Source organism: Hyperolius riggenbachi, chromosome 1, assembly GCF_040937935.1.
Source record: "Hyperolius riggenbachi isolate aHypRig1 chromosome 1, aHypRig1.pri, whole genome shotgun sequence".
Classification (NCBI taxonomy): Eukaryota; Metazoa; Chordata; class Amphibia; order Anura; family Hyperoliidae; genus Hyperolius; species Hyperolius riggenbachi.
Window position 1 is genome coordinate 121,075,329 of NC_090646.1, and position 23,834 is coordinate 121,099,162.

The 23,834-nt window shown below is 45.2% G+C and overlaps 2 protein-coding genes across 2 annotated transcripts in view; one reads left to right on the plus strand and one right to left on the minus strand.

The window, feature by feature from the left end:
* Window positions 1–23,834, plus strand: part of FAM114A1 (family with sequence similarity 114 member A1) — a 102,316-nt gene that overhangs the window by 5,436 nt on the left and 73,046 nt on the right. The window lies entirely within an intron of this gene.
* Window positions 2,313–11,781, minus strand: LOC137546077 (toll-like receptor 6). The gene is made up of 2 exons (XM_068268059.1): window positions 11,708–11,781; window positions 2,313–5,311 (listed from the first exon to the last, which is right to left on the minus strand). Exon 2 carries the CDS (start codon window positions 5,294–5,296, stop codon window positions 2,843–2,845), a length of 2,454 nt encoding a protein of 817 aa, XP_068124160.1. The 5' UTR covers window positions 5,297–5,311; window positions 11,708–11,781; the 3' UTR covers window positions 2,313–2,842.

Genomic DNA, 23,834 nt, shown 5'->3' on the forward strand with positions numbered 1-23,834 from the left:
TGTGCACTTTATCTCTATAGGCTGTTGTTTTAAATGGTTTTAATATTTTTTGAACTATCATGAGTGTCAAACATATTTAATTATGCAACGGGACAGGACAGGAGACAACAGGAGCCCAAATAGTGCAGTATGTCACACTGGTGGAAGAAAAAGTAGTGGTAGGTGAATAATACTCACAAGGGTGGGTTGCAGAAGGGCAAGTGAACACAGTAGGCAGGTGGAGATGCACAACCCCGACTCCACTCGAGTTTCCAGACAGGACAGGACTGGAGTAGGTCGTACTCTTGTAAAAAGATATACAGCCCAATCGACCTATAGGGTGGTGAGGACCACCAAGGATCAAAATGGGCTGATACCCCTCCTGAAGGTAGGTAAAGGCACAAGACAAGGGGAAAGAGGCACCCAGATGTGATAAAAAATATGTTAAAAGCAAATAACATGATAAGAGAGTGAGGTAACTTACCCCAATGAAGACAAATTCATGTGTTAGATTATTTTTTATTATTTTTATAATGCATGCTAATTAAAAAATTAATCGAACACATGAATTTGTCTTCATTGAAGTAAACCACCTCACTCTCTTATCATTTAATTTCTTTTTAACATATTTTATCACATCTGGCTGCTTCTTTCCCCTTGTCTTATACTGAATTATGGATCATGTTGTAATAAAGATCATTTAAAAAAAGTTGACAAACATCTGGAGTGGTGCTTTTTCTAGGGGTTTGCTTTGTTATTTGTGGGATGGCATCATCTGTGTGCAACTTCCCTATGGTGTCTATGGAACTGAAAGCTCTGTGGAGCCACCGCATATAACACAGGGAAGCCTATGATGTTTCCAAAGCATTAGGCTGCCAACAATAAGAGGATTTGGGGTACTGTGGTGTCCTGGTGCATTTTACTTGAGTCTTTATGAGTTAAAACCATGTCTGTATTTTGAATTTTACCTGGATATTCCATTAAAAACAATTCCTGATTGAAAACTGTACCTTATAAAGACCAAAAGTTGCTTTCCATCGCAATCTAAATGAACTATATATACATTAATGATTTTACATTTATTAGTAACTACTATGTGTAATAATGTACCATCAGAAAGCACTGCACTCTGAGATGAGAGCCATATAGTGTAGCAGCCCCATGGTCTGTTACTGCTATGCTTCTGAACTTGTATTCCATACAATGCCCAAGGCTAGCTATCTACTACACAATATTTACAAACAACTAAAGCTATTTCCATAGTGGCTGAGAAACAAGGCAATCAAATCAAAGCATGGTTTTTGTATAAACTGATCTCCTGCCATTTCATCACCATTATTATCCTACTGCTTAAAGGGATGATCCGAGCATAATAAATAAAAAGATCTACTTACCTGGGGCTTCCTCCAGCCTCTGGCAGCCATCCTGTGCCCTCACCGCAGATGCGGACAGGCATTTACTGCGCGTGCGAGACCGCGCTCACATAGCCTGGAGCGTTCTGCGCAAGTGCAGAACTACTGCGCCTACGCAGAACACTCCAGACCACGTGAGCACGCGCGAGTGGCACTCACGCAGGCGCAGAAGATGTCGACCTGGCCAGGTCGGCATCTGCAATAGAGGGGACCTGGGGCCACCGGCTGGGAACGGAGCTGCGGCAAGGGCACAGGACGGCTCCCAGGGGCTGGAGGAAGCCCCAGATAAGTAGATCTTTTTTTTTTACTATGCTTGGACCTTCCCTTTAAAGAGAACCCGAGGTGAGAGGGATATGGAGGCTGCCATATTTGTCTCCTTTTAAACAATACCAATTGCCTGGCAGCCCCGTTGGTCTATTTGGCTGCATTAGTGTCTAAATCACACCTGAAAAAAGCATGCAGCTAATCTTTTCAGTTCTGACAATATTGTCAGAAACATCTGATCTGCTGTATGCTTGTTAAGGGTCTATGGCTAAAAGTATTAAAGGCTGAGGATCAGCAGCATACCTAGGCAACTGGTTTTGCTTAAAAGGAAATAAATATGGCAGCCTCCATAAAACTCTCACCTTAGGTTCATTTTAAATAAAAGTGGTAAGTAATATTTGCCATGAATAGGAAAACTTGGCTTCCACGAAGAGCAGATCTCAGAGTCATTTACAAGATCTGCCCATCTAAGGCTACTTTACATCCACTCAGCAGTAGCTGAGATTGAGATTAGGGGCTTGATTCACTAAAGTGTGATAACTGCTGTGATATCACAGCAGTTATCACGTGATAAGTGCTATCACAGCAGTTATCACGTGATAACTGCTATCACATATCATAGCACTTATCACGTGATAACTGCTGTTTCACGTGATAACTGTTGTGATAGCACTTATCACGCTTTAGTGAGTCAAGCCCAATGGCTTGCATGCACATTTGCACATCCAAAGCTTCTAGGCGTGATAACTGAGTTATCATGCTTTTGTGAATCAAGCCCTATGGGTCATACCACAAAACTTTTCATTATTAATTAACCACTCTATGTGATCGGAATGTACTATGCGATCAGAATACACTATTGGCCACAACTAGTGGCCAGCACAATAGTCTTCCTGTGCACTTTCACTTGGTGCATACTAAGACTCAGGCTATGTATTTTCATGCTTACATCAAGGTCATACCTACAAATAGTGCCCCCCACATGGCCAGGGGGGCCATCTGCCAGGGGTCATATAAGAAGTATGTCCACCATGACCCACCCCAATAACAGGGAAGCCACCACAGTTTGGCAACATGAACACCTGCTCTGAAGTGGGGTGGCCCTGTACTGGAGGTAAGTAGGGCATGAAGTTGAGGTTCCCTATGACCCTGCACCTCCTTTCCCACAAGGGCTATTCACCCTAAAGTTACGCCTCTGGCTCACTGGTTGATTGCTCACTTATGTACTCGCTTTGGGGAATTTCATGATGTAAATCTGATAATTTGATGCTAATTGCTGCCTTTACATTAGCCCAAAATAAGGTATGTTTGTTTCTGTCTTTTGGCCATTCCAGATATGTTCTTTTTGTCATAAGAGCTTTCAGTTTGGAATACTTTGAAGGAATGATATACTGAGGGATTGGCTCAAGCAAAATTAAAATGAGGTTGTCCTTCTTTTCAGTAAGCAGCTGTTGATGAGCAAAGTATAGTTCGTAATGACACCACTCACTTTGAACAAAGTGAGGAGATAAAATGAAGATGGACTTGTAGCTCCTCTCAATGCTGTTGATAATGTTTTCAACAATGGGCTTTCCAGGCACAAAATTCCTCTCATGCTGACAGATGCGTATTGAGTTGTCCATGCTCTCTATACTTGGCAGCATAACATTCTTAACCCAAGATGCATCATGTTCACTATAAGAGACAAAAGCATGAAAGTCAAAATCTTTATCTAGTTCCCAATAACCACTCTTGGATCTTCTAGATCGGTGCTTTGACTTTGTCCACTGCCAAATCATTTTTAAATACCAAAGCACATCACAATACTTGCACACCCAAAACAACAGCGCAAGACCAACAATTACAGGAACAACAATAACTGGGACCAGTATAAAGATGTTGCAGTATATTTCAGGTATGTAGACATCTAACAAGACAACCCCTTCTAAGTTGTCCGGGCGATCACAAACATAATTATTTGGCCAGCCAATCACTTTTTTAGTTGAACGCTTTGCTTCACCTATGAATTTCCTGATTTCACAAAAACAATGGAAAGGATTTTGTCCAATGTCCAAATAGGTTAATCTTAGGCATTTGTGCAGAAATTCAGTTGTTGGGTAAGGAATTTGGTTGTGTGCAACATTGAGCACCATTAATCCAGGAAACAAAGAGCAATCTGGCAGATCAAAGAAACGATTATAAGCAAGGTTAAGGTATTCCAATTTATCAAAATAAGTCATGTTTAATGGCACAAGAGATATATCATTTTTGGCCAGATTCAACCATGTAATATTCTTCGGCAAACACTTAAAAACAGAATCGCCCAAAGAACAGGAACTCAGATCCAGCTTCCTTAAGCTCTGGGACCAGTTGCATTCTTCCTCACTGTAATCGAGCTGGTTCCGACTAACGTCAAGGTATTGTAAGGAAGACATTTTGTTTGTCATTGAGCTCACCCTCGCTAATTTTTGTAACTTATTGTCTGCCATTTTCAAAGTCTTAAGCTTAGTTAGATTCGCACAGTTTTGAAAGACATCGTCTGTCATTGCATTACTGGAAAAGTCAATGTGTTGAAAGTTGCTAGGTTTTAAAGGACATTCCATAAAAAGGAAATTGGCTGACGTTATGGTCAAATTTTCAATGTTCATTTCAGAAAACAATCGGTACAAAATTGTCTGATCAAATATAAAAACTTTACATTGAACACGGGTCACATAAAGCTCCTTCATTGAAGAGTGAGAATAGTTAAATGGAGCTCTAAGGATCACCCCTAACAAAGTAAAGTCAGATAGTTCAAATCTTTCAACCGGCGAGTGCCATATAACCTGAAGGACGTATGTTAGAATATCCCATCGTAAAGAAAGATTGCTCATAGTTAAATGGGTGACCCGGGAATTATAAGCTATTACTTTAATATAGTCCTTCATTCGTTCCTGCCATGTGTCAAAATTGGACAGTTCCAAAAACTCAGATGTATTGACAGCATCAAAAAGTATGGAGATGGTGTAATTTTGCATTGACAAGGAAGAGAGATGAAGCTTTGATGTATTGAGCATGAGCAGGCTGCCATTTTCATACTCTCTTAGGTTATCCAAATTCAGGAACACATTTTGAAGTTTAAGGTGAGAGATGCTGCTTAAATCAGATCTTCTAATAATCTCTGCTCCTAATCCTAAGTGTTCAAGTTGTACTAGATTCGTCAAACCTCTACATACAGACAGTGTTCTGAAATGGTTATAGGAAATATCCAGATGACGAAGGGTATCTGGAAATGTACAAGAGACATTCTCAAGCTTGTTGTTGGATAAATCCAGATGTTCCAAAAGTTTGTTGTCATCAAATAGTTGCCTGTCCAATTCGATGACTGCGTTGTATGAAATGTTCAGAACTCTGAGATGGAGCAAGTAGTTGAAGTTTGTCGCTTGAAGCTTTTGGATATTATTATGTGATAGATCCAGCACAGTTGTTTGTAAAGTCAGATTCTCCGGAACGGCACCCAGTGACTGGTAAGAGAAGTTGCTTACAAAGTCCTTATTCTCCATGATTGGTTGTTCCACACAATGCACACTTATAAACATCGAGGCAATGGTGAAGATGAGGATGCTGGATTCAGCCATGTTGCTTTCTTTTAATGGAGTATGTGGGTTAAACCATATTTTCATAATAGACTTTTTCACCTACAATTTAGAGAAATAAAATTAATTGGAAAGGACCTAATTTACCAAAATGTGCAATACTTACTGGAATAACGACTTCAATAATAACAATATATTAATATTAAATTAGATGATGATGATGACTGCTGGTAAATAATGATGCAGCATTTCTCTGTTATTAAATACACATGAAAAAATGAAATTATTCAGTGATTCATCTCTAATTCTAATCGGTGCTGGGAATATGTGGAATAATGTGCAGAATTTTTTTTTCTAGAGTTCTGACTGCATTTGTATTTGCTGTGAGCAGGTACTGAAAAATGAAACACAAAGAGCAGTCTTCCTTACACATTTATACAGTAATAGCAGCATGTAAAAAAAATACACCCAGCAGATTAACCACATTTTGCCACACTTCTGGGTAGTGAAAGTATAAACCGGTGTGGGAACAGCAACAGCAACAGCACCATGTGATCGTGTCCTCTTGCCTAGGCACCAACACAGAGGACAGTCACTTTGGGAAGGGGGTCAGGGCATGAGGCCTAATGCACTGAGACCTTTACTGTCTCACTAAGCATAGGGAGACCTGTGGAGTACTGAGGTGGAATATGATGTTGTTGTGCAATAGCTACAGGTCCATAATAATAAGGGAGGTTTGACATCAGAAAGTGAAGTGGGTGGGGCTAAGTAAATAATGGGGGAGGAGGCAAAACCACCAGTGTAGCTAAGATAGTCAATGAAGCAGTGCCCAAATTAAAGGAAACCTTAAAGTGGATCCAAAATAAACTTTTACTCATTGAATAATTGTGTTCCTTTCATATAGTTTATAGGGCATTCCTCAAGCCAAATACTTTTTTGTTTTTTTTAATACCCTCCCTATAAACTAAACAAACCTCGCCCACAGCTTTTCACAGTGCCTTGGCATTTTCAGACAGTAGCAAGGGCTTATGGGAGCTCAGTCTGGGCAGGAGGAGGGGGAGGTGTTACTAGCCAGAGATTTCAGAGGCAGAGGGGAGTAGGGAGGAGGAGAGGGGACTGACTTTACACACAGGCAAGCTGATAGCATCTCCAGCCCTCAGCCTGTGACAATGTGACAAATAGAACATGGCTGCCCTCATTGTATCACAGGAATAAATAATCATAAACTGTCGAAGCTGTTTGCAGATAGATTTGCTGTGTAAACTATCTAAACTTTAGATAACATATATAGACCAGTTACTTCTTATAGTTAGTTTTTCATCTCGAACCTAGTTTAAAAGTTTAAATCTAGTTTAACTTACCTGGGGCTTCTACCGGCTACCTGCAGCCTTCCTGTGCCTGCATCGTGACATACCAATCTTTTGGTCCCCTGCAGTGACCCAGTTTTGGCAACTCTGCCCACTGTGCTGCCTGCGCCCACTGCACCGGGAGCATCCTGCGTATATGCAGTACGCGATTTTCTCGCATGCGCAGGAGGCTACCGGTGAAAGAAGCATGGTCGAGGACACGTGTGGTCAGGGCCACGTAGGCACAGTGGCCATCGACTGGCTGAGTTGCCAAAAACGAAACTGAGTCGCTGCAGATGACTGGAGCATCGGTCTGCCACAGCACGGGCACAGAACAGCTGCAGGGGGACAGTAGAAGCCCCAGGTCAGTTCATTTGGATTTTTTTCTTTGCCTTAAGGTTTTCTTTAATAGCACTGCTTGGTTAAATTTGCCTTCTTAAAACAGAAGGAAATTTGCAATAATTCAGCTATAAGTGAACATGTGTGGTTACCCACAATGCACCACTACTGAATATGCAAATTATCTCTTTTCGCCCCTGTAAGCCAGACAAGCATCCAGAATCATTGGTGTATAGCAAGGCTATAGCTTTAAATATTACACAGCCACACCAACGCCACATGTAGATAGCCTGTTTCGGGCTTTTGGCCCTCATCAGTACATGGCAGGGATTGATATGGCTGTTTGGGATAGGGCTTGGACCAGTAGAACAGAGTAACCAAGCAGCTCGGGGTGGCCCAAACCACTAGGAATGTATAGTGGAATAAAAGAGACCGAAAAACCCTCCTACAAATTCCACCAAGCTTTGCTTATTAGTAGGAGGGCTTTTTTGGTCTCTTTTATCCCCCTATACATTCCTAGTGGTTTGGGTCACCCCGAGCTGCTTGGTTACTCTCTTTAATAGCACTGAAATGGAACATACAGTATATGCAGGGAGAGGCCTTTTCTAAACACTGGCACTATGGAGGTATAAGGCTGCTCTTTATGAAACTTTACAATTGTTTTAATTTTCTTAGCTATAGTTTAGATTTACTTTACAAGCCTTCAAAGATGGAAGTAGGTTGATTTGGCACGCTGTCTTAATACACGCTCAACCTACTGAAATGCAATGCTTCGCTTAAGCACCCAATAACAAAGCTATTGGCAGACACCTGTGTTAAGCAAAACAGTTTACGCAACATGCCGAAACTTAGTAAATGTCCAAGACACTGAAGCCGAGATGACAGACGATATAAATTGCTTAGGGATAGGGACTTATTAGGAGGGTTAGAGGCAGGGACAGGGTAGCGAGAGACTCATATTTTGTTAAAGTAAGACAGTTAAGAGTTAATACTGGGGAGAAGGTTAGGCCTCGTTCACATTACACGCGTTGCTGTCTTATTTCAGCAACGCATGCAGGATGCAGACACACACGACATCAGAAGTGCATAGACTGCACTGGCTGATGTTCATACTGCATGTGTAGCAGACCAGTGTGGTCCACAAATCTAAAGATAATTGGGCAACAATTTGCCCGTAGCAGCAGTCCCCACATACTTGATCATCTTACCCATACTAGAGATAGTGGGCGGGGCAAACCTTAACATAGAGACATTTCAACAAGGTAACTGACCAAAAATAGGTTATAAGCCACCTTAATATATCAAGTATCAAAATTTATTTAAACAATTGGGAACATGCAAGAAAAGTCTCAAAATGACATACACATCAAATGGAAGCACATATGATTCAAAAATTAAAATTGCCTAAGCAAAAAACTGATGTAGCCATCAAAAACAGCATTCATGATAAGCATTCCGGTTTAGTAGAACAATTGGACAATCCCCTGGTGTGGTCCACAAACGCATGCTGCTTGCATTTTTTGCCCAAACGCATGGCTGTCCCATTCACTACAGTGAATGGGAATCAGCCACGCAATGCATGCAAATGCAGATGACGTGCGATCGTATGCGTTGCAGTCCGATCGCACAGCCATGTGAAGAAGGCCTTAGATACAGGTGTCAGGAAAGGAAAACCTCTCTGCACTGACAACCTCCCTGAGTACTTTAAATGCCATTTTTATACGAATAAAATTTGGATTCGCAACTTAAATGTGCCCTCCGCCTCATTGTGGATTGAATTGTTGTTCTGCTGAGGAGGTGGGCACTTCTAGTGAACTGCTGGGTGTTTTGTTGCACCTCACCTCTACTTTTTATGACAGGGGGAAGAAAAGGGTTAATATTAGGTAGGAGGTTAGACACCAAGAAGGAGTTAAGATCAGGGGGAGGTTAGGGTTATGTGCCAGGAAGAGGATTAAGCATTCGAGGAAGAATGTAGTAATAAAGAGAACCTGAGATGAATAAATAGAAAAGTTTTATACATACCTGGAGCTTCCTCCAGCCCCCTTCAGGCTAATCGGGCCCTCGCCATCCTCCTCCACCTTCTAGATGTTCCAGTAGAGGCACCATTCTCCTAGACAGTCGGGGCGTACTGCACAAGTGCTGCTCGCCCCCGAGGCTGGGAGTGTTCTGCGCCTGGCACCGACTGGAGCATATAGACAGCGGAGGAAGACAGCAAGGGGGGAGGGGGGGGGCTGGTGGAAGCCCCAGGTTTGTATAAAACTTTTTTATTTATACATCTCAAGTACACTTTAAGCATTAGGGGATGTAATATTTGTGGGATCAGTATGGGTTAGATGATTGACGGGGAGCTATACCAAAACACCAATGAAAACACTGCTGCAAAAGCACGCAGAATGCGGAGAATTTTCTCTACAGTCAGAATTAATCTGAGTTTAGGCCTCGTTTACAATTCATGCGTTGCATCCAATCACACACCAACTGCGCTGCCGTAGGTTGTGCTGCTGATCTCAATCCCTACAGTGAATGGGTCAGCTTGTGTTGCTGTGCTCCGCATGTAATCAGACATTGCAGTCTATGCACTTCTGATGTTCTTGCGTGTCCCACACCATACTGTAAACATACAGAACATCGCATTGGACTAAGTAGATTCAATAACCAATGTTTAATTACCTAAAATTGATGAATTAATCAATCAGGTGTCAGGTATCAATCATTAATCTTCCAAATCTCTATGCAAAGTCCAGTTTGAGCCTAGGGGATTTAACACTCAGCGATAGCAAGACCAAGAGGCAAGTCAGAACCCAGGTAACATCTCTATTGCTTACCTGAATGGCAGAGTAGGAAATAGCTATACCAACACTCTGTGTATTGGTAGGAGGCACTGACACAAACTGCACTGAGTCCATACATACCCTGGACGACCTCTGTGTGCAGCGATTGCTGCTCTCCCCTGCAGTCGCTGTGGGCTCACAGTGTAAGGGGATTGTGAAAGTGAAACTACAGGTCTGACTCACAATCATGAGCTTATTACTTTCTGTAGATTTGATAAACATACAGTGGAGTCTCAGTTATCCCCGATGGGGATCGGCTGATGCTGGATAAGTGTGCTTTCTGGTTGCTTGAGACTCTGTGTTAAAAATAGATCATGAACTCTGTATTAAATGTTAAAATACTGTAATTGAGAGTATATTAACCTTGGGGGAGCTGTGGAACCCAGGCTTTAAGCCCAGGAGAGCCCATAAACAGCTGCGTGCTAAAAGGAAATATCAGGCAAAATGATTAAAAATAGATTTACTTACCTGCGGCTTCCTCCAGCCCCCGGTGGCTTGTGTGTCCCTCACCGCAGCTCCGCTCTCAACGGGTCACCCGGGTCCCCTACATAGCCCCAGGTAAGTAAATCTGTTTTGCCTGATATCTCCTTTAACCACTTCACAACTGAGGGGTTTTACCCCTTCAGCATCCAAGCAATTTTCACCTTTCAGCTCCTTCCATTCATTTGCCAATAACTTTATCTCTACTTATCAGAATTAAATGTGTTAAATGTGTTTTTTTTATCACTAATTAGGCTTACTTTGGGTGGTAAATTATGCCAAGAATTATTTTATTCTAAATGTTTTTTTATGGAAAAATAAGAAAAAAATTGGAAAAAAATCCTTATTTTTTAGTTTTCGGCCATTATCATTTTTAAATAATGCATGCTACCATAATTAAAATCCACGTAATTTATGTGCCCATTTGTACTGGTTATTACACCATTTAAATGATGTCCCTATCACAATGTCTGGAGCCAATATTTTATTAGGAAATAAAGATGCATTTTTTTCAGTTTTGCATCCATCATTAATAAAAAGCCCATAATTTATAAAGTAACAGTATTATACCATCTTGACATACATATTAAAAAAGTTCAGTCCCTAAGAAAACTATTTATGCATTTTTTATAATTGTAAATTTATTTCATTGTGTTTTTTTACAAAAAAAATAAATGTTGGTAACTATTGGGGAGTGTGGGAGGTAAGGGGTTAATTTAAAATGTAAAAACAGGTCTTTGCATTTAAAAAAAATACTTTTAGATGTAGTTTTACTATTTGACCACAAGATGGCCTCAGTCTTTTTTTTTATACGTCCTGTAAGCAAAATATGTATGCTTACAGGAAGTGTACTGAAGATGGGAAACTTTTATTTATTAGAATGATCGTGCAGCTTCTCATAAAAGGCGCCGATAATTGCTACGGGGACTTAGATCAATGATTAGGAATTGCTTTCCCATTCATTGATCTCCTGGTGGGCAGATGGCAACATGAACGAGCGCACAAATAAGCGGGAGCGGGTACAGTAGTGGTAGCAGCGGGAGTACGTATATTTACTCCCCTGGGCGGTTAGATGAAGTCTGCAGGGGAGTAGATATACTGTACTGGAGCTGTGAAGTGGTTAAAGGCTGAGATTGCTGGTTAGTTGAGTTCCGGATAACCAGGACTCTGCTGTACATATATACTCAGTGTTGATGCTGGTCAAGTATGGCAAGTTAAAAGCAGCACAGATTTCGTCACGCTGTTTTACTTTTATGAGTAATGAAGTATTACAAATAGTTTTCAAAAGTTTGTGAGAAAAGTCTCCGAGTAGAAAATACAAGCAATCCGCTCGTCAGACTTCACTTTTTATTTTCCCACTGACAAACGTTACTGATTTACTTCTACCTCAGTTTTCATAAAAGAGCCCCAGCGCCTGAGTTCATAGTGAGTTCATAGGTGTTATCTAGGATAACATACATGTATAGGCATATGCCAGCATGTAACAGACGAGCTGTACTTACAGCGCTTGTTGTTGTTGTCAGAGGTGATCGCCATACATTGCTGTGTGCCGTGGCACCGCTCTGTGCAGTTGTGATAGAGCAGGAGGAAGTACAGATCCTTGGCGTATAAATAATGCACTGCACAACCTTCCAGTGGGCGTCTCTCCTTTCTTCGCTGGCTCTTGTTTTGCAAATACAAAAGGTGTATTCAACTGTTCAAATCACAAGCAAACTTCCCCTTATGCTGCAGCAGAGTGAAAGAAAAGCTTGCTTCCATTATTTTTATGCAGTGGGCTGTATCACATTGCTTGTAAATGATTTCTATGCAAAAATGTTTACATTACATTTGTATGATTTAAAACACAACACTAGGCAGGCAACAGAAACATTGCGTGCACGATGAAGAAATACATAATTAGAGGCAGGCCCGGATTTATATCACAGGAGCCTGTAGGTCCTGGCACCCTAGGCCTAGACTTTGCCCTCCATGAACCTACAAACCCCCGCTGAACTGCACCACAAGTGTACTGGCTGGCCCCGCTGTCACTTCTCCCTTATTTCCTCGCCCGCCATATATAGCTTCAGGTGCCCCTTAGCATTAGGAAGCTAGAGGTGTCAGGAACATAGCAGCTAGTTATGAGGCTGGTGATGTAAGGAATACAGGAGTATATTTCTATCATTTTTCTAATCTGCTGTGTATTATGTCAAAGGTGTAGATATGCCAGGCTAGATTCATGGACTGTTCATGTGATTGTGTGTGTGGGTCAATAGACCTACATTTGCATTGAATTCCTCTGGAAGCAGGGGGCTGGGATATTAGCATACAGTTCCTCTGGACAGCCAGAAAACAGGTAATTAGGAAACACTTAATCAGACAGTTGCTTTGTAGCCTATACCGGTGGTCCGACCCTGTTGTCTGAATACTGTCGCAGAGGTGTATGGTGCTTGGAAGCAATTGTCACCTGGACTGGCTGCAGTATGCTTTGAAGCAGATCACACCAGCCTGAGCCAGGACTTTACATATGATATCCTGCTGGAATATGAAAGCCTTGCTCAAGTTGTCACCTGGGGATGGGAAATCTCTGTAACGATCAAGAGCGTACAGGAAAAAGCCTTGAAATTTGCATGTCACAGCTAGCCCAGGTGTGACAAGTGGCTTGGCAGACCGTGATGTCACAAACGGGGAAATTGCGTTAGTCTTGGGGCAAGAAACTGCCTCTGGCCAGGAAATGGCTTATTATGCCAAGAGCAGTCAAGTCCCCACCTTTGATTTGCTGTGAAATACACTTTTAAAACTAGTTCCTCCCCTTCCCAATGAAGTTGCAGCCTCCAGGCGTATCTCACAGTATAAAACAGAAGCTAGGATAGCCACAACTCATAGCTCTCTGGAGATAGCAAGGAGGCTAAGGGCTGCCCGACTACTGGTCGAAGCGGCGTTCTCCAGACAATGACGTTCAAACAACGCGGTAACGTTTATTTTTCCCTTTTATTTCGGCAACCTGTCTTGTGTGTATCTTTGTAAACTCTTAATCTTGTAACTTTTTACTTTGTAACTTTTTTACTTTGATTTTTGTACATCTTTTGTATATATTAAGTTCTTCATTGTTCCATGTTTTTTTCTGGAATATTAAATTGTTATTTAAATAAGTTTGACTTCTGCTGTACTAAACGAACACTCATAGCCTAGAAGAGACTGAAGTGTAACTGTGTATAAATCCATGCCTAATTGTACGTTTGGGCAACCCTACCGTATTAGATTGTAATTGCATTGTGTGTGGGGGTGTTTGTCATACGTTGGCCTAAAGCGCGCAGCTGACCCAACGTACGAAAATGCCAGTGCGAGTAGCTCGACAGCAGAGTGGCTAACAGTATTGTTCGGAACGACTGTTAGTAGTTTTGCTTCACTACAGTGTAAGATTGCAACTGTGCGTGTGTGTGCGTGGCGTTCCCGTATTCGGCCTAAAGCGCAAAGCTGACCCGAATACGAAAACGCGGATTGCGTGCTGAGCACTCGACAGCCAAATGGACGTGTCTAGCAAACCGCTAGTGGTGGCAGTAAGGAACTTTTAATGGTGGTCACAGCCTTGTCTGTAGCTTGACTAAGGCTGCTCCCCGCTTGATCTGGTCAAACCCCCAGTCGGGAACCGTATACACAGGCGTGCCGCGGACCGGTTCCTGACATAGTTGGCTGGCAGTGGTGGGATCGTTTAGTACATTAGTACGCAGTTTAGCTTGCTATTCTGAGTACTAAAGGCTGGAAGCTTGCTAGAAGCAACTAGCCTACAGAAGTCTACTCAGTGCAGAATATATATACTTTTTTTTCTCAAAGATAAACACTTGGCATTTTGCTCCCCTCCCCTTTTTTCTTTTTATTTTGCAACACGATGGCTCAGAAAGCATCCAGCTATGCAAGGCAAAGCAAAGAGATACTACTCAACCTGTGTGAGCACAAAGGCATCGAGACGGTGAGCGGCCAGACTAAGGAGCAGTTAGTTAGTGCGCTCGAGGAGTATGATGAGGCAGAGCAAGCCCGTGCTTCAACGCCAGCGGATGCAGCTCACGACACGCCAGATGAGGAATCGCTCCCGCCACAGGATGCGAGTGAAAACGATGTCCTGGATGATCCACCGAACACGGAGATGACATCTCTGGAAGCTGATCTACAGCTACTGAACTCGGCTGATCCTGAACTGCGCCTAAAGCTGATCCTACTGCACCGACAGGCAGAGAAGGAACAAGCGGCACAGCGACTCCAGGCCGAGAGGGAACAAGCTGCACAGCGACACCAGCTGGAGATGGCTAAACTTCAGCAGCAGAACCGGTCTGCGGGACCCGCAGAACGCGAAGGTGAGCGAGTCCACAGAATCCCCCTGGATAAGTTCCCCGCTATGGACAAAGACTCTGACATAGACACTTTCCTGCAGGGGTTTGAAAGGACTTGTCGTCAGTGTGGGGTGCCCCGTGAGCAGTGGGCCAGATACATCACACCAGGGCTGAGAGGCAAGACCCTGGAGGCGTTTTTGAGTCTCCCCCAGGAGGAAGAAACAGACTTTGAGGAAATTAAGAAAGCCATTATTGCGCGATACCACCTCACGCCAGAGGTGTATCGCAAATGTTTCAGGACAGTGCAGCGAGGTCCTAATGACAGTTACCTGGATCATGTGTGCAACCTGCGTACTGCCTTCCAGCAGTGGTTAAAAGGACTGTCAGTCAAAACCTTGGATGCCCTGCAGGAGCTGATGATAAAAGACCAGTTCCTACACACCTGTCCTGTTGAGGTCCGGCTGTTTGTGCTGGATCGAGAACCAAAGACAGTGGATGAAGCTGCGGAAATGGCCGATTCCTACACGGCCCATAGAGCACCCGAGTCCCGGAGGACTACTCCATCCAGCTGGAGGGGAGAACAGATTGCTAAACCTGTTTCACCCAGCACCCAGAGGAGGCAAGCACCGCTGTCTCCTGGATTCAGGCAACCAACCACTGATACCCGGAAATGCTTTGTATGTGACAGGGTGGGTCATATCAGCATGACTTGCCCGGAGAGGAAGAGGGAGGCCCCAAAATCCAGTGAGGCCTCAAACCCCAGTGAAGTCCCAACTGCTTTGTGTGCTACCAGGAATGCCACTGGCTATGCAGAGAATCTGCAGCTTGTCACGGTTGGGGGTACAGTTGCCACTGGGCTGAGAGACACTGGAGCAGAAGTGAATCTCATATATCACCAGCTTGTGAACCCCGAGCAGTACATACCTGGGAAAATGATTGCTGTCAGAGGGGTTGGGGGTGTCACCCCCGCCATACCCACCGCCTTGGTCCACCTGGATTGGGGGGCCAGCAGCGGAATGAAGGAAGTTGGGGTAACTGACAAAATCCCCACCAACGTTTTGCTGGGTACTGACCTGGGATGGTTAGTAGCCCGGTATGAGCCTAATCTAACCCCCGTGGAGCCCGCCTCCCCAGCAGAAGTTCAGGACTCTTGCAAGGTACTATTTGATAACTCTGTGCAAGTGGGGGGTGCTGGTGGGCCCCCAGGGGCTACGGACTGTATACTAGGAACCAGCCCTAGTGATTCTCCAGTGCCTAGGCCTGGAGTGGGACATGTTGATACAGAGAATGCAGAAACGGATGATGTCATTTATGACGCATGGACTATCGATGCGATCGATGCAGGAACTGTTGATGCTACTGGTGAAGTGCTGAGTAGCAATGTGTGCAATGCTGCAGATAATGTTGATGTTTTATGTGATGTCCCAAATGACAATATATGTAGGGCTGATAAGGCTGATGTCATATGTGTTGTGCTACATAATGCTGTGTGTCATGTGGACACTATGTCAGCTGCCGGAGTAACCAGCAGTGTTCGCTGGGCTGCAGCAGATGAACTGCCCACTGAAGGGGCAGACGGCACCAGGCCAGATCTTCCTCCTTCAGATGTTTTCAAGACCAAAGGTGATGTGGTTTATGATATGTGTAATGTGGGCGCTCCCTCAGCTGCCGTGGTAACCCGCAACGCTAGCGAGTCTACAGCAGAGGGACTGTCCACTGAAGTGACAAATGTTGCTGGGTCAGCAACATCCACTTCGGAACCTGACCCTGAGGGCCCAGGAGCCCCTCCATCTGCAGCCTTCCTGGAATGTGTGACAGGCAGCACTGAGCTTTCTGGGGCTGTTCGATTTGACAGCAGCCTGGAAGAGTTCAGGGGGCTAGCCAGCAGGTCACCAGCTGGGAAGGGCGGGCTGAGAGGGTTCTGGGAAGTTATTCCCTCGGAGCTGTCCGAAGTGGAGGAGGCAGACCGGCAGATAATCGTTCCCCAAAGGGACCGAGAGATAGCTCCTGCCACTATAGAGAAAGTGCGGGTAGTGACGGTCGGAACCCGTCCCCAGCTGCAGCACTGTCTCTATGGTCGCGAATTCACGGTCGTCACTGACCCGAATTCCCCTGGTTGGTTACGTCAGGTTGCCAAGGGCAACGACACATTGCAGCAACCTGACCTAGCTTTCCAGTCGTGTAGCTTGGAGCTAACTGACAGGTGGGGAACCCTCCTGAGGATGCTAAAGGGTTACCCCACCCGGCCAGGCCGTCAATGTAGGCTTTGGCAGGATGATTCATTAGAATCATCTGCCAGCGCCATCTGGAAGAGGGGGCTTGTCAGGAATATAGCAGCTAGTTATGAGGCTGGTGATGTAAGGAATACAGGAGTATATTTCTATCATTTTTCTAATCTGCTGTGTATTATGTCAAAGGTGTAGATATGCCAGGCTAGATTCATGGACTGTTCATGTGATTGTGTGTGTGGGTCAATAGACCTACATTTGCATTGAATTCCTCTGGAAGCAGGGGGCTGGGACATTAGCATACAGTTCCTCTGGACAGCCAGAAAACAGGTAATTAGGAAACACTTAATCAGACAGTTGCTTTGTAGCCTATACCGGTGGTCCGACCCTGTTGTCTGAATACTGTCGCAGAGGTGTATGGTGCTTGGAAGCAATTGTCACCTGGACTGGCTGCAGTATGCTTTGAAGCAGATCACACCAGCCTGAGCCAGGACTTTACATATGATATCCTGCTGGAATATGAAAGCCTTGCTCAAGTTGTCACCTGGGGATGGGAAATCTCTGTAAAGATCAAGAGCGTACAGGAAAAGCCTTGAAACTTGCATGTCACAGCTAGCCCAGGTGTGACAAGTGGCTTGGCAGACCGTGATGTCACAAACGGGGAAATTGCGTTAGTCTTGGGGCAAGAAACTGCCTCTGGCCAGGAAATGGCTTATGCCAAGAGCAGTCAAGTCCCCACCTTTGATCTGCTGTGAAATACACTTTTAAAACTAGTTCCTCCCCTTCCCAATGAAGTTGCAGCCTCCAGGCGTATCTCACAGTATAAAACAGCAGCTAGTAAAGCCACAAGTCGTAGCTCTCTGGAGATAGCAAGGAGGCTAAGGGCTGCCCGACTACTGGTCGAAGCGGCGTTCTCCAGACAATGACGTTCAAACAACGCGGTAACGTTTATTTTTCCCTTTTATTTCGGCAACCTGTCTTGTGTGTATCTTTGTAAACTCTTAATCTTGTAACTTTTTACTTTGTAACTTTTTTACTTTGATTTTTGTACATCTTTTGTATATATTAAGTTCTTCATTGTTCCATGTTTTTTTCTGGAATATTAAATTGTTATTTAAATAAGTTTGACTTCTGCTGTACTAAACGAACACTCATAGCCTAGAAGAGACTGAAGTGTAACTGTGTATAAATCCATGCCTAATTGTACGTTTGGGCAACCCTACCGTATTAGATTGTAATTGCATTGTGTGTGGGGGTGTTTGTCATACGTTGGCCTAAAGCGCGCAGCTGACCCAACGTACGAAAATGCCAGTGCGAGTAGCTCGACAGCAGAGTGGCTAACAGTATTGTTCGGAACGACTGTTAGTAGTTTTGCTTCACTACAGTGTAAGATTGCAACTGTGCGTGTGTGTGCGTGGCGTTCCCGTATTCGGCCTAAAGCGCAAAGCTGACCCGAATACGAAAACGCGGATTGCGTGCTGAGCACTCGACAGCCAAATGGACGTGTCTAGCAAACCGCTAGTGGTGGCAGTAAGGAACTTTTGAGGGGTCACAGCCTTGTCTGTAGCTTGACTAAGGCTGCTCCCCGCTTGATCTGGTCAAACCCCCAGTCGGGAACCGTATACGCAGGCGTGCCGCGGACCGGTTCCTGACATAGTTGGCTGGCAGTGGTGGGATCGTTTAGTACATTAGTACGCAGTTTAGCTCGCTATTCTGAGTACTAAAGGCTGGAAGCTTGCTAGAAGCAACTAGCCTACAGAAGTCTACTCAGTGCAGAATATATATACTTTTTTTTCTCAAAGATAAACACTTGGCATTTTGCTCCCCTCCCCTTTTTTCTTTTTATTTTGCAACACGATGGCTCAGAAAGCATCCAGCTATGCAAGGCAAAGCAAAGAGATACTACTCAACCTGTGTGAGCACAAAGGCATCGAGACGGTGAGCGGCCAGACTAAGGAGCAGTTAGTTAGTGCGCTCGAGGAGTATGATGAGGCAGAGCAAGCCCGTGCTTCAACGCCAGCGGATGCAGCTCACGACACGCCAGATGAGGAATCGCTCCCGCCACAGGATGCGAGTGAAAACGATGTCCTGGATGATCCACCGAACACGGAGATGACATCTCTGGAAGCTGATCTACAGCTACTGAACTCGGCTGATCCTGAACTGCGCCTAAAGCTGATCCTACTGCACCGACAGGCAGAGAAGGAACAAGCGGCACAGCGACTCCAGGCCGAGAGGGAACAAGCTGCACAGCGACACCAGCTGGAGATGGCTAAACTTCAGCAGCAGAACCGGTCTGCGGGACCCGCAGAACGCGAAGGTGAGCGAGTCCACAGAATCCCCCTGGATAAGTTCCCCGCTATGGACAAAGACTCTGACATAGACACTTTCCTGCAGGGGTTTGAAAGGACTTGTCGTCAGTGTGGGGTGCCCCGTGAGCAGTGGGCCAGATACATCACACCAGGGCTGAGAGGCAAGACCCTGGAGGCGTTTTTGAGTCTCCCCCAGGAGGAAGAAACAGACTTTGAGGAAATTAAGAAAGCCATTATTGCGCGATACCACCTCACGCCAGAGGTGTATCGCAAATGTTTCAGGACAGTGCAGCGAGGTCCTAATGACAGTTACCTGGATCATGTGTGCAACCTGCGTACTGCCTTCCAGCAGTGGTTAAAAGGACTGTCAGTCAAAACCTTGGATGCCCTGCAGGAGCTGATGATAAAAGACCAGTTCCTACACACCTGTCCTGTTGAGGTCCGGCTGTTTGTGCTGGATCGAGAACCAAAGACAGTGGATGAAGCTGCGGAAATGGCCGATTCCTACACGGCCCATAGAGCACCCGAGTCCCGGAGGACTACTCCATCCAGCTGGAGGGGAGAACAGATTGCTAAACCTGTTTCACCCAGCACCCAGAGGAGGCAAGCACCGCTGTCTCCTGGATTCAGGCAACCAACCACTGATACCCGGAAATGCTTTGTATGTGACAGGGTGGGTCATATCAGCATGACTTGCCCGGAGAGGAAGAGGGAGGCCCCAAAATCCAGTGAGGCCTCAAACCCCAGTGAAGTCCCAACTGCTTTGTGTGCTACCAGGAATGCCACTGGCTATGCAGAGAATCTGCAGCTTGTCACGGTTGGGGGTACAGTTGCCACTGGGCTGAGAGACACTGGAGCAGAAGTGACTCTCATATATCACCAGCTTGTGAACCCCGAGCAGTACATACCTGGGAAAATGATTGCTGTCAGAGGGGTTGGGGGTGTCACCCCCGCCATACCCACCGCCTTGGTCCACCTGGATTGGGGGGCCAGCAGCGGAATGAAGGAAGTTGGGGTAACTGACAAAATCCCCACCAACGTTTTGCTGGGTACTGACCTGGGATGGTTAGTAGCCCGGTATGAGCCTAATCTAACCCCCGTGGAGCCCGCCTCCCCAGCAGAAGTTCAGGACTCTTGCAAGGTACTATTTGATAACTCTGTGCAAGTGGGGGGTGCTGGTGGGCCCCCAGGGGCTACGGACTGTATACTAGGAACCAGCCCTAGTGATTCTCCAGTGCCTAGGCCTGGAGTGGGACATGTTGATACAGAGAATGCAGAAACGGATGATGTCATTTATGACGCATGGACTATCGATGCGATCGATGCAGGAACTGTTGATGCTACTGGTGAAGTGCTGAGTAGCAATGTGTGCAATGCTGCAGATAATGTTGATGTTTTATGTGATGTCCCAAATGACAATATATGTAGGGCTGATAAGGCTGATGTCATATGTGTTGTGCTACATAATGCTGTGTGTCATGTGGACACTATGTCAGCTGCCGGAGTAACCAGCAGTGTTCGCTGGGCTGCAGCAGATGAACTGCCCACTGAAGGGGCAGACGGCACCAGGCCAGATCTTCCTCCTTCAGATGTTTTCAAGACCAAAGGTGATGTGGTTTATGATATGTGTAATGTGGGCGCTCCCTCAGCTGCCGTGGTAACCCGCAACGCTAGCGAGTCTACAGCAGAGGGACTGTCCACTGAAGTGACAAATGTTGCTGGGTCAGCAACATCCACTTCGGAACCTGACCCTGAGGGCCCAGGAGCCCCTCCATCTGCAGCCTTCCTGGAATGTGTGACAGGCAGCACTGAGCTTTCTGGGGCTGTTCGATTTGACAGCAGCCTGGAAGAGTTCAGGGGGCTAGCCAGCAGGTCACCAGCTGGGAAGGGCGGGCTGAGAGGGTTCTGGGAAGTTATTCCCTCGGAGCTGTCCGAAGTGGAGGAGGCAGACCGGCAGATAATCGTTCCCCAAAGGGACCGAGAGATAGCTCCTGCCACTATAGAGAAAGTGCGGGTAGTGACGGTCGGAACCCGTCCCCAGCTGCAGCACTGTCTCTATGGTCGCGAATTCACGGTCGTCACTGACCCGAATTCCCCTGGTTGGTTACGTCAGGTTGCCAAGGGCAACGACACATTGCAGCAACCTGACCTAGCTTTCCAGTCGTGTAGCTTGGAGCTAACTGACAGGTGGGGAACCCTCCTGAGGATGCTAAAGGGTTACCCCACCCGGCCAGGCCGTCAATGTAGGCTTTGGCAGGATGATTCATTAGAATCATCTGCCAGCGCCATCTGGAAGAGGGGGCTTGTCAGGAATATAGCAGCTAGTTATGAGGCTGGTGATGTAAGGAATACAGGAGTATATTTCTATCATTTTTCTAATCTGCTGTGTATTATGTCAAAGGTGTAGATATGCCAGGCTAGATTCATGGACTGTTCATGTGATTGTGTGTGTGGGTCAATAGACCTACATTTGCATTGAATTCCTCTGGAAGCAGGGGGCTGGGACATTAGCATACAGTTCCTCTGGACAGCCAGAAAACAGGTAATTAGGAAACACTTAATCAGACAGTTGCTTTGTAGCCTATACCGGTGGTCCGACCCTGTTGTCTGAATACTGTCGCAGAGGTGTATGGTGCTTGGAAGCAATTGTCACCTGGACTGGCTGCAGTATGCTTTGAAGCAGATCACACCAGCCTGAGCCAGGACTTTACATATGATATCCTGCTGGAATATGAAAGCCTTGCTCAAGTTGTCACCTGGGGATGGGAAATCTCTGTAAAGATCAAGAGCGTACAGGAAAAGCCTTGAAACTTGCATGTCACAGCTAGCCCAGGTGTGACAAGTGGCTTGGCAGACCGTGATGTCACAAACGGGGAAATTGCGTTAGTCTTGGGGCAAGAAACTGCCTCTGGCCAGGAAATGGCTTATTATGCCAAGAGCAGTCAAGTCCCCACCTTTGATCTGCTGTGAAATACACTTTTAAAACTAGTTCCTCCCCTTCCCAATGAAGTTGCAGCCTCCAGGCGTATCTCACAGTATAAAACAGCAGCTAGGATAGCCACAAGTCGTAGCTCTCTGGAGATAGCAAGGAGGCTAAGGGCTGCCCGACTACTGGTCGAAGCGGCGTTCTCCAGCCAATGACGTTCAAACAACGCGGTAACGTTTATTTTTCCCTTTTATTTCGGCAACCTGTCTTGTGTGTATCTTTGTAAACTCCTAATCTTGTAACTTTTTACTTTGTAACTTTTTTACTTTGATTTAAGTTCTGCATTGTTCCATGTTTTTTCTGGAATATTAAATTGTTATTTAAATAAGTTTGACTTCTGCTGTACTAAACTAACACTCATAGCCTAGAAGAGACTGAAGTGTAACTGTGTATAAATCCATGCCTAATTGTACGTTTGGGCAACCCTACCGTATGAGATTGTAATTGCATTGTGTGTGGGGGCGTTTGTCATACGTTGGCCTAAAGCGCGCAGCTGACCCAAGGTACGAAAACGCCAGTGCGAGTAGCTCGACAGCAGAGTGGCTAACAGTATCGTTCGGAACGACTATTAGTAGTTTTGCTTCACTACAGTGTAAGATTGCAACTGTGCGTGTGTGTGCATGGTGTTCCCGTATTCTGCCTAAAGCGCAAAGCTGACCCGAATACGAAAACGCGGATTGCGTGCTGAGCACTCGACTGCCAAGTGGACGTGTCTAGCAAACCGCTAGTGGTGGCAGTAAGGAGCTTTTGAGGGGTCACAGCCTTGTCTGTAGCTTGATTAAGGCTGCTCCCCGCTTGATCTGGTCAAACCCGCAGTCGGGAACCGTATACGCAGGCGTGCCGCGGGCCGGTTCCTGACAAGTGGTACCCTCAGTATTAAAGGATACCCGAAGTGACATGTGACATGAAGAGATAGACATGTGTATGTACAGTGCCTAGCACACAAATAACTAGGCTGTGTTCCTTTTTTTCTTTCTCTGCCTAAAAGGGTTAAATATCAGGTATGTAAGTGGCTGACTCAGCCCTGACTCAGACAGGAAGTGACTACAGTGTGACCCTCACTGATAAGAAATCCCAACTATAAAACACTTTCCTAGCAGAAAATGGCTTCTGAGAGCAGGAAGGAGATAAAGGAGGTCAATAGTTCATAGATTTTAACTCTGGCATACTTCAATGAATGTGGCATGAGCAAAAGCAATAAAACAGTTAAAACTTAAAAAGTAGATTTAAACATAAAATAAAACTGTGGCATATCTTAAAAAAATCATTTTTAGGAGAAAGAAGAGAGATACAATCATTTATTTCATTAGTTTACTTTCGTCTTGGGTGTCCTTCAAGTAGCTAGAGGTATTAGGTAGCCAAAGGTACCCTCAGTATTAAGTAGCTAGTGGTGTTCCCGACTGAAGGGAGATCTCGTCAGTGGAATGCAGAGAGCTGGGTAAGTAATGTCTTATTTACGCTCTGCTCGGGACTCTGTACAGGGAAGGAGGGAGGCAGTAGGGGAGGGGAGCGAGCCGCTTTTCCATCATCAGGCGCCTGTAGGCACGTGCCTACAGTGCTCTGTGGTAAATCCAGCTCTGAGTAGAGGTTTACTTTGGTGAAATCTGCATGCCAGAGGAAGTGCCCATATACTTGTCTATGAGACATTCCTCAGCACATTAAATCGCTGTGGTATATCTTTTCTGTTTTGTGTTTTTTGTTTTCTCATGGTACTTTATCAATAATTGCAAGACCTTATTTGTGAAAGTAACAGTAATATACCCTAATGACATACAGTATCTAATGTGAGTACACATCTC

Bases quoted from the DNA above. Each gene is read 5' to 3' on its own strand.
- LOC137546077 (XM_068268059.1), bottom strand. From the start codon at position 5,296: ATGAAAATATGGTTTAACCCACATACTCCATTAAAAGAAAGCAACATG.